General features: G+C 39.0%; 1 protein-coding gene across 1 annotated transcript; it reads right to left on the bottom strand.

Moving 5' to 3' along the window:
- Positions 1-481: 481 nt before the first annotated feature.
- On the bottom strand, positions 482-10479 carry paxbp1 (PAX3 and PAX7 binding protein 1). Its single transcript, XM_044139742.1, has 18 exons — positions 10024-10479; positions 9734-9856; positions 9189-9389; positions 8727-8948; positions 8537-8637; positions 7388-7611; positions 6970-7159; positions 5366-5489; positions 4659-4761; positions 3878-3993; positions 3573-3772; positions 3334-3481; positions 3123-3244; positions 2952-3028; positions 2809-2875; positions 2084-2230; positions 1323-1477; positions 482-1170 (listed from the first exon to the last, which is right to left on the bottom strand). Exons 1-18 carry the CDS (start codon positions 10313-10315, stop codon positions 1053-1055), a joined length of 2730 nt encoding a protein of 909 aa, XP_043995677.1. The 5' UTR covers positions 10316-10479; the 3' UTR covers positions 482-1052.
- Between the last annotated feature and the right edge of the window lie 266 nt (positions 10480-10745).

Here is a 10745-nt window from a genome sequence, read left to right on the forward strand (position 1 = left end):
GATGAAGCAGGTGTGGATTTCCAAGTTAGACGGTAGTCCCAAAAAACCCCACACATATCTTTACAGATTTTACAGAAAACCGCTAGAACGACCAGACTGTTTTCTATAAACTTGAAAGTTTGTGGAAAAAAGTAAAGATCAGAGTCGTGCTCAAAAATCCCTACAAAAATGTCAGGATTTGAAGAGTTTGTGTGAAAGCAGAGGTCAAAAATCACACCTGACCAATTTATGACTTACAGAACAGTTTCATACTTACTCCAATTATTTTCCATGTCATTTTAGGAGGAAGCTGTTTTATTAGGTGTTGAAAACTCACTAAAAGGTTGGCTATAATAGCTGAAATGAGCAGAATTGTTTTTGATGTGTACTCAAATATAAAATGAATCTAAGCAAGTCAGACGTTTTGAATTACTGGTGCAAGTTTTGGTGCTCTTGTATCTTAGACTTATATTTTCCCTTTAGGGCAGGAAGACAGCAATCATTTACAATCTATATTTTATTCACAGGCAAAAACACAATAAAAGCATAACTTACAAACTACCAGAGCATTTTGGATGTGATGGAGGTGCTTATGGTTTAGACTGGGGTCAAAAAAAATAAAAATAAAAAAGTTACAGAGCATGAGTAACTTTTACCTTTTAACACAATCAGAACAAATGGATTCATAGAGTAAATGCCGGCAGTCAAATACTCAAATGGTGGAGTTAAGACTTCAGAGATAAAATATTTTCAAAGTTGTACTCAAGATGATACATTTTTACTCATTTTACTAATAAATTATGGGTTTTAAATTTCTTTTCAAAGTATACTTTCTGAGTTTGCAAGACAGAATTACATTTCAGCTTCGTGCTCATGGGCGTTCAAGAACACTATACATTATTTACAATATTTACAAAAAAAAAAAAAGAGTCCTCTAATCTTGTAGGTGTAACAAATGCCGAGTTTAAATTCATGTATGAAAACACACATTTTCCTAGATTCCCCCGTCATTGGCGTTAAATGTTCGGAGCAGCACAAAATGTAGAGGAAAAATGGTCTCTGGTTGTTTTCTGTTATTTCACTTCCATGAGCTGTTTAATGTCTTTGACGCCGTGCTCTTCTGCTACGGCGATGATGTGGTCCAGGGCGTTCACGCGTCCCAACATCCTCACCACTTCCCTTACTTGCTCCCTGATCGTAGACATGGGATGTAAGAAATACATTATGACAACATGCAAAACACAACATAATAACTACATTTTAACAAGGTATTTAGAGGAAACGACAATAGAAACTATTCCCATTGAGACAAAGCGTCTTCAGTATTATTTAGAGCTACTTGCCTAGTGGTGCGCCGCTCGGTGTCAGACGCCCCCACACTGCTGCGGTGCAGTGTGTTGGCCAGGTGGGTGAGGTAGCGACACAGAGGCTCCAACTGGGGCAAAGTATGCTGGCCTTTCAGCCCAGAGAACCACTGGGCTGGCAAACACTCCACCACCTGAGAGGAGAACAGCAAATCATAACGCCGCAAATTGTGTTAAAAATAAATATGTTCACTACCTAATTTTGTCAAGAGCTTTTCAAATGTAACTAAATATCTTTAAAAAATTAAAAAATCAAAATATAAAATGAGAAACACATTTGTGCTCAATATGTGGTTTGTTTTGACATGCAATGCCTATCACTTATCAATTAAGCTAAGAAAGACACGCACTTTAATTCTGCATGGCAGAAGGATAATCCAAATACAAATTATTTTCTTTATGTCTTTAGAGCAATATTTAGAGAAGAGACTTGCACACCTATAAATTGAAACAATAACTTACTATACTTATTTAATAAAGTTAGCAACATCAAATGTAATTTACTTATAAAGCACCTTAAAAACAGTCAACTTAATAAAAGTGCTATATAGCAAACAAAACATTTTCGCTAGTTCACATGTACAGAAGTTAGATTTTGTTAATGCATGTTTATACAACAATGACAAAAACTCCACACCAGGCTTCTCTGCTTCACAGAATTGGAGAGACAGAAAACAGACAGAGAAAGACAACAAGTTCCAAACTTTAAAAAAAAATAATTTTCCATCTGAATTTCTTACCTTCTGGCACTTCTGCACATTCTCCTCTCCGACATCTGTGCTCTGCAGCGCGGACAAGATGTATCTGTTGAGAGTGCTGTCCAAAGCCAGATCCTTCAAACAGGAATAGGATAAGACGCCGTCCCACTGAATGATGTTGCCCAGCAGCTATGCAAAGAGAGAGCAAAAAAGTAAAACATTGTCCCAGTGTTGTTCACCAAAAGTTCAGATTTTCTGAATGAAATCAACCCAAGCTTATTTGTACAGCACATTTCAGCAACATGGCAGTTCAAAGTGCTTTAAACCGCGAAAACGTAAAGAGAAAAATAAACGTCATGAACACATCATATAATCAGCAACTGTGAAAACCAATAACAGACATTACATTCTGTCAAATCAACAATACACATCAAATATGTTGGTCGATATTTCATTTATTACGGTTGAAAAGCAACTCAATTGATTAGTGAAAGTGGAAGTTACTCTGCAGTACAGAGTCATTTGTTTTTGATGATAATTTTTCTTTAGACCAAAAAAAAAAAAAGATGGCTTGACAATTTCGTTTTTTTTTTTTAGATAAAGTGCTTTTCAACACAAAAACTTTCTTTATGCTTAGTCAGACAGAAATATAAAATTACATTCCATAATCACCCAGACTACATAGGAACTTATGAGTGAGTTAGTTTGTCTTAATCTGACTTAATAAAATAAAAACAGCATAAAAATGTCAATAAATGCACAGATACCTTTACACAGGACCAGAACTGTCGCTGGTAGAACAAGTATGCACCGCTGTTCTTATTGTCCATCACACTGCATGACAGAAAACAGAGATTAGATCCCTAAGAATTAAAACTAAGCTTCAAATTCTAACATTTCTCCGACATACGTTTTAGGGTAAAGTGGGAGGAAGGCATCCTCATCCAGAGTCCGTCTGGTCCGTAAAACTATTGCTTTCAAAAGCTCCTAGCAGACAAAGATAAGTTAGTTAGAATCATTTTATAATACTAAGCACACATGGCTGAAATAATTTGCATGAGCCCATAGAAGCATGCTCTACCTGTGTGTACTGGTTGTCTCCGTGCAGCACAGTTGGATAACCTTCAGCCAGTCTGTGAATGAAGCTCACCAGCCTCGTTGTCTGACTGCTCGACAGCGGGTCCCACACTTGCTCTGCCAGCACTGCCACAAAACAACATGACACATGTTGTACTCGTTTGGCCTCGGCAAATCCTTTTTAGTATCCCTTGCTGTTGCACGGGATTCACTACCTGATAGTTTGGAGAGGAGAACCTTCTCTACGATAGCAGGCAGCAGGCCGATATCCCCGTCGTCTTTTTCAAGCGTTCTGTGCTCCTCGAATCCATAAAACAGAAGCGACTCAAACCACAGCATGTACTCGAAGTTTGCACACGGCTCCTACATGAAAATAAAAGAAATTAAAAACACAGCTCAGAATTAAGGACCTGGTTTTCAATCAAACAATTTGAATGAACAAATGTTTCTTTACCTCCAGAGGGTTCCACGTGATGAGCTGCAGACGAACTAAAGGGTTAAAGAGCTTGGGTAGGCAGAGGCCGATGTAAGCGTCTCTGTAGCAGTCCGGGTATTCCCGTCTCCAGACCTCAAAACGGGATTTGATGCAGTCAAGAGAATGAAAGTCCTCCACCACATCCTCAAATACCTTTTTACTGTCTGCCTTGATGCGATCTGGATGGGACAAAGTGTGAGGATTGTTCATTTCTCAAGCTGTTGTGTTGGCATTTCAATGTTCTCTTAAATAATTGGGATTTTTCACAGTTTTGCAGAAATGACCTCTCTCCATGTTGAAGCTGGTGATATCTGTAGAGGTTTCCTCGTCATCAGAGGACAGCCCTTCTTTATGCTCAGCCCTTTTTCCATTCTGCTCTCTTGCTTGTCGCCGACGCGTTCTGGATCCACACACACAGGAGTAAAAACTTTAAGAGAAGCACCGCAGTGACCAACACTGCAACCTGAAATAAGTCAGTTTGACCTCCCAAGTATTTTAAAAACAATTTAACCTGCCTAAATAGACTGTCCATAGTTTACACTTTTATATTTTCTAAAGTAAAAAAAGCTTGCTTTAATACTTCTTTAGTTATGGGATATCTGTAACATAAAATATTGCAAACTCATAGTTTTACAAAAGAAAAAACTGTGTCTACAACATTAATGAGCAAAATTTGGACGGGGTAGAATGAATCCAAATGTTCTTTTACAGTGAATGCTTTCCTCCCATTTGGTTTGCTCTAACTGGTCAAATACTATATTGCCCCCCCAAAACTCTGAAATTATAAAGTTGTTGTTTAGCGTTTCAGGAGATAGCTACAATTTAAATTACTAAGAGAGAGTTATGCATTAAATTTATTTTCCCTGTGGCTTATTATTTTCGCAATTGAATTTTCATTCTACCTAGCGCTTGAAAGAGAAGAAAAGAAAAAAAGGAAGGGGAAAGCAAACTACTGACTATTAATCTGATTCTTCCTCAAGAAGAAAAATGACCCCCTCTGGTGGCTCTGGGGAGTATTGGCATCTCGGAGGTTTTTAAAGTTGAAAAAGAATGAAGTCGTCCTACCTTCTAGCTTCTCTTTCAGCTATCCTCCTCTGCCGACTGTTCTCTTGGTACGCAGCACGGTCTCGACCGAACGAGTCCAGACTGGGCGCCATGACGGCTTTATCTGAAATAAAACAGGGTGAATGTTAAAGCCTGAACTGAATAGAGGGGGGAAAAAAAACACCCTTGAACTTTTTCCTATTTTGGGATGTAACCATAAAAAGATAAGCTAAATGTGTAGAGAATAAAAATGTTAACGCATGATAAAAGTAATGGTCTGGTCATTTTAAGCTAAAATATGTGAACCTTCCAATTCTGTCAGTATGCGCAGCAGTGAGCTCAATCTGTCAAAAACTTTGTGTAACATTTCTTAAAACTTACCGTGCTGTAACTGCAGACATGTTACAGTAAATTATATTAACCTGTTAATCAGAAACCAATGCTGTTTGACATCTTTATTTACCTGCTCATTACTTGAGGCAAGTTAAAACATCCAGCTGCAAAAGTCAGCAACTCAGAAAGGTCTTTTCCCCCATCGTCATACATGCTCAATCACACAAATCATCAATCGTTTAACTTTAATCATATTCCCAAGAATACTGCAGTGTGTGCAGAATGGAGCAGGAATGTGGAAACACACACACACGCACGCAAGCACACATTCAGATATAAGGGAAACTAACGAGGCCATTTCAAATAAATCATAAAAACCTTCAAGATGGACTGACTTGAAAGGCTTGCAAACTCCGACGATTCATCTTTAATATCATCCTGTCTTCTCTGGACAAGCCGTGCGGCCCGTTGCCTTAGTAACTGGTGCATGGCAGCCTCCAGCTCCAGGACAGCAGGCACCTGAAAGATATGATGCTTTCTGTGACCTCTGACCCGGCAAAGGTTGGGACTCCGAGTCAGTGGACACACGATGGATAAAATACAGCTGGGGGGAAAAAAATAAAAAAGATCCTTGGAGTAAAAAAAAAAAAAAAAAAAAACTAAAACAAAAAAAAACCCTCAATTATTCTTAGTGTTAACTCCATCAAGTTAACCTTGAATGTTGTAGACTGAAGTTGAGACAAGAGTGAAATGCAGAAGATACAGAAAGCATACCATTCCATTACAAACATTATATACTAAATGACAAGAACAGAACATGGTTTCAGAACCATTCAGTAAAATCTTCTGTGCACTATGAGCTGAAATCTGGTGCTGAAAGATCAAGATTAAATTATTCTGTCTGGACATGCCTGTTGCTGTAAATATATTAGAAATCCACCAATCAGAAAGCTGTGGCAGATTTTTGTTCTCTGGTTTTTGCAAATCATGAAAGCCATGATTTAAGTCAGAATTTGGCCAATTCTGACTTCTCCCTCAGCCTTCATACCAGGAGGAGCCATCAAAATGTTACATTATGGGCTGAGACAACATCATGGCTTGTTAGAGAGCAGCTGCTGAAAAACAGCCTTTACTGTTATTAAAGAAAGGACGAAATGTTTAGAGTTGAAATGATTAATTTTCTTTAGCATCTTAAATTAGCCATTAATCCAATCAGCGTTACTAAAGATGCAGTTATTATTTGAATTCCCTAGACAATATTGACTATTAACCAAAGATTCTTAAAAGGTAGCCAAACTTATCAAATCAGGTATGTTTAAAAATAGAAAACAGTTAATATCTGAAAAGGTAAAGACTGAGCGGTTTTGCTGTGCTCCTTTCAGCCTTGCTGTTGTCTGCTGAAAATGTCACTGAATAAATAAACCAGATTTGTTTTGAAGAGTAGTAGAAGACATTCATTTTAAATGGATTCTTGCACCTTTGGGCCTCCTCTGACAATTTTGAAAACCCTCACACAATTCGAACCAAATTAGCTCAGTACCTAGATCCAAAACGAAGAGTGTTGCTGCCAATGCGCCTGGCTCTGAAGTACATACACATGATGCAATAAATGGCGGGAAAAAGATTTGTGAGTTTCTGACTGGACAGTCACGGGTCGGGGACAGGTAAGCTGGAAACCATATAAATCCGGTCAACAGACACTTTCTCTGTGCATTTCTAAAATTTACAAAGATTTATCTTGAATGCAAGAGATATTTTCATTTTATTCTACAAATCTGTACTCATCTTTTTGTTCCTGAAATGAATAAGCAGACATTCCCCAATTCACTACATTCTATTGTGTAAGAAAAATACTTTTTTTTTTTTTTTCATGCTGCATGTGGATTACAATTCAATTTATTTTTAAGACCGCATCTGTTTAAAATTCACATAAAAGTTCCCAGATTACAGACACAAAACAGCAAGCAGTTTATCAAACTGCAGATGAATTCTCCCTTACCTTTTCACTGAAACACTCAAGCAAGTCTCCAACATACCCTCGCATCTCTTGCAAGAATTTATATCGATCTGCATTATCATTGGATGAACCCTCGAGCTGCTGGATGGTGCTCTCAGAGGCCTCTAGCTCATCTCTGATCTGTTCGTAGCGTTTGACGTTCGCGTTGTGGCCTGCGTGCATTTGGGCAAGCCTAAAGACACATGAAATACAGGGGAAAAGAAGAGTTAAGGGTGACTGAGGCAGGGAGAGAGAGTCAAAAAGAGACCAATCTAAACTCAGAGTGGAGACATGTTTTGCCTCGTGGCCATGTCGCGTGCAGGCAGCTTTGCTGGGTCATCAGGACCAAGGCACACTGAGAGGGCAGCGGGTGAGGTGAGCACTGATATTAGACGGTGTGGCAAACTCCTGCAGAACCTACCTATCCTGCAGGCGCTTCTTTACCAGATCAATGGACACGGGGGTTAGATCACAAATAGGGGCCCCATAGCGAACAGAACCATTGTCAGAGAGGCTGGGAATCTTTCCAGGCTGGGGAGCCACTGAACTGTAGGTGAAAGGCAAACTGTAGGAGGAGCCGTAGGGCTGAGTCTCATAGCTGTTTTGGTAGTAGGCTGTGCTGTCCTCTGGCTGACTGCTTTGAACCTGATCAACAAAAATAAAACATAAGCTTGATTAATATCACTGCTAAATTAAAAAGCAACAGATTTAAAAAAAACAAAAGAAAAAAAACAACAACATCGCAATGGTTTATACACACTTTTTATGCCAAGATACGTTTCCAGGAGTACATTAGCTCGAAGTTCTCAGTTCACGTTTGGGTGATTTTTAAAGTACAAACACAATTATTTCTACTGAGGTCAGGTTTTAAAAACAAAAACGGTAAAAACCAAGAAGGACGCTTACAAGAAACACGAGAAGAAAGCACAAAAGTAAAAGAAGAGCGGGGAAAGTAAGTTGAGAAGACGAAAGTTAGGGAAGAAAGCAAATGAAAAGGGGAAAAGATGACAGAATGAAGCAAGTAAAATATGGATGAAAGGAGGGTGTAAGGAAGAGAAAGGGAAAAAGAAATGGAAAACTGAAAGGGGAGGAGGGAGAGAAAGAAAAAAGCTAGAAATGAATAGAGGCAGTAAAATAAGGAAGGTAAAAAAGGAAGAACAAAATGACAAAAAGAAGAAAGAACAGAAAAAAGTAGAGCGGGAAGGGATAAAGGAAGGAAAAGTTTTTTAAAAATAGAATTCTTTCCATACTTTTTAAAGCAGTATAGAAATATTTCTACCAAATTTAACAATCAAAAAATTTCCAAAACCAGAAGTTTTGTCTTTTAATCATATCTTCCTCAGAACAGAAATCTGATTTCAAAATAAATATCTAACAGAGAAGCAGACATATTTTGTTTCTCTAATTGAGAACCATTTCACCTGTGAGTGGAGCGGGCTAAATAGCTAAAAAAAAATTAAAATGACAACCTCTTACCACTGCAACTCAAAATTTCAAAAACAATGCACATAATTTCAAAAACCCAACATGAAGTCAGAATATTTCACTGCATGTGAGAGATGCTGCTCACCTGGGGAATGCTGATTCCTTTCCTAATCTGTTCTTGCTCCCAGCGGCTTACTTCCTCATCTTGGCCTGTATCCAGTGCCTCGTCATCACTACCCTCAATACCTGTGCACATTTGGAGAGGACATCCATCTCAGCTGATGGCAACAATACGGGCAAATGTATCTGCAAAATTCAACACTTCATGGCAGTACCTATCTCTTCGGCTATCTTCTGCCTCTGACTTTTGTTCTTGACACCACTAAAGCGGATCCTCTTCTCGTCTTCGTCTTCATCATCGCTGCAGTCCCTGTCTTCTTGCGTCATACGTTTCTTCGAAGGCTCGGCCTCCACCAGAGGAGCTTCCCCTCCGAGCTCTCTAGCTAGCTGCCGACGCTTCCTAGCAGCGTGGATGAATGCTGCGTCAGGGATCTCTCCTGAGGTAGAATCAGGTAGTCGTCAGCACTTGCGCACTTTTGCATGCGAATATGAAAACATTTCTCGGGGTCTGAAGACGTAACATTTTTTTATGTTTTTTTTACGACTTGTTAAATCATTAGCTCCAAGGTAAGTGAGGGACTTAACTTAAAAAAAAAAATATGACAGCTAAGCCAAAGAGTGCAGACCAAACTCTGGAAAAGATTTTTGAAGAGAAGGTTTTGAAACAGGAAGAGTACCTGGCTTCAGGCTAGTGAGGGATGACAGTGTGTTGAATGATGATCCCACGTTCCTGCCCCTGGACAACTGACCCCCTTGTGCTTTTGCTTCTCCGTCCTGTTCGTCTCCACTCTCCACTTCCATCGCCTCCTCTCCTTGTTCACTGCTGCCTCTGCTGATAGCCTCCTCTTTCACAGTAAACACAGGCTGAGGGGGAGCGTCTGGGGAAATACATGCGTCAAATGGTAATCTTTAAGGGAAAAGCATGTTTTGACTGCACCATATTTATTACTACAGCAAATTTGTATATGTTCCAACTTGCATTTGAACAATATGTGAAAGCAGAGACAATATAGAGCAGGGGTACACAAGTTCAGTCCTTGAGAGTCCTGCAATTTTTAGATCCAGTCGTTCTCCATTACACTAAAATCAAATAGCTGAATTACATCTGCATTCTATTCCATCTCCATATATATTCTTATAATCCCTTTAATAACTTTTAAAATATTAGTTTTCATTCTTCAAACTGGTCACAAAAAAAAAAACTAATAACAGTGGATCTCACCTGACTTGGTTTCCTGTTTGACATTTCCCGATTTCTGCAAATCTTCTTTGTATTCTTTCTTCAGCTGCTTGACTATCTTCTTGCTGTGATTGGGTTTCTTCACGCGGAACACCTCGGATCCCTCTGTTAACAAAACCAGACAGACAAGGATGAGAACAGTTTACAGGAAGAAATTTTATTAAAAAACGTGACTGCACAATCTAGTTTTGTGTTGCAGCTATATGAAGAAAAAAAATTCAAAATCGCTTCTGTGGCTAAGGTTGAGTGGTTAGCTACTTTAGCACTGTTACCTTCGTCATCGTCAAAACTCAGCAAACTGGCTTTGGTCGGAGGAACTACCACTGGAACTTCTTTGCACTTCTTTTCCTTCTTCACGGGTCTCATGATATTCAGGTTTGACAGAAAGCCGTTACTGAAACAACTCTCCTCGCTGCTTGGAGCCCCGCTGGTCTCAATGAACGGGATTTCAACCACAGGCCCGAAAGAGGTGGGCGCAAAAGACTGCGGCTGGCTCTCCTCCTGCTCATCCTCGTCGGAGTCATTCCTCCGCCGCAAGTTAACTCGTTTCGCCCTTTTGAACATTATGTTAATCACTTAAGGAAAAAAGCGCATAGTGAAACAGCCGAAAAATACAAGCAAGGCTTATAAAACAGATATATCAAATGAACGCTGCATGGCGGCCATTTTCTGTCTGGGTGCTCGCTCGTTTTTTCTTCTTCTTCTTCTTGTTTTTTTATGGCGGTTGGCAATCAACTTTTAGGTGCATTACCGCCACCTTCTAGACTGGAGTATGGATCAGATGTAAAATCACTATAATCTTCCCATAATACCTGTTCTTCTTAGAAAATTAAAAATACTATTAAAAACTACATCCCCCGATGATCTTTGAAGCAAACTTCTAATATCTAATTTATTTTTATTCCTATTTAAATTTCTAATTAACTCCTCCCTTTCTCGAACATACTTACTACATTCTAAAAAAAAATGTTGTATTGTTTCTAATTTCCCACAA

Source organism: Gambusia affinis, linkage group LG15 (assembly GCF_019740435.1).
Source record: "Gambusia affinis linkage group LG15, SWU_Gaff_1.0, whole genome shotgun sequence".
In the NCBI taxonomy this organism is placed as follows: Eukaryota; Metazoa; Chordata; class Actinopteri; order Cyprinodontiformes; family Poeciliidae; genus Gambusia; species Gambusia affinis.

Excerpts from the sequence above, each read along its gene's own strand:
- paxbp1 (XM_044139742.1), bottom strand. The coding sequence starts at position 10,315 with ATGTTCAAAAGGGCGAAACGAGTTAACTTGCGGCGGAGGAATGACTCC. Across the intron at positions 9,390-9,733 it reads CAAACAGGAAACCAAGTCAG|ACGCTCCCCCTCAGCCTGTG; the intron begins GTGAGATCCACT and ends GTATTTCCCCAG. Across the intron at positions 7,160-7,387 it reads AAGAAGCGCCTGCAGGATAG|GCTTGCCCAAATGCACGCAG; the intron begins GTAGGTTCTGCA and ends ATGTGTCTTTAG.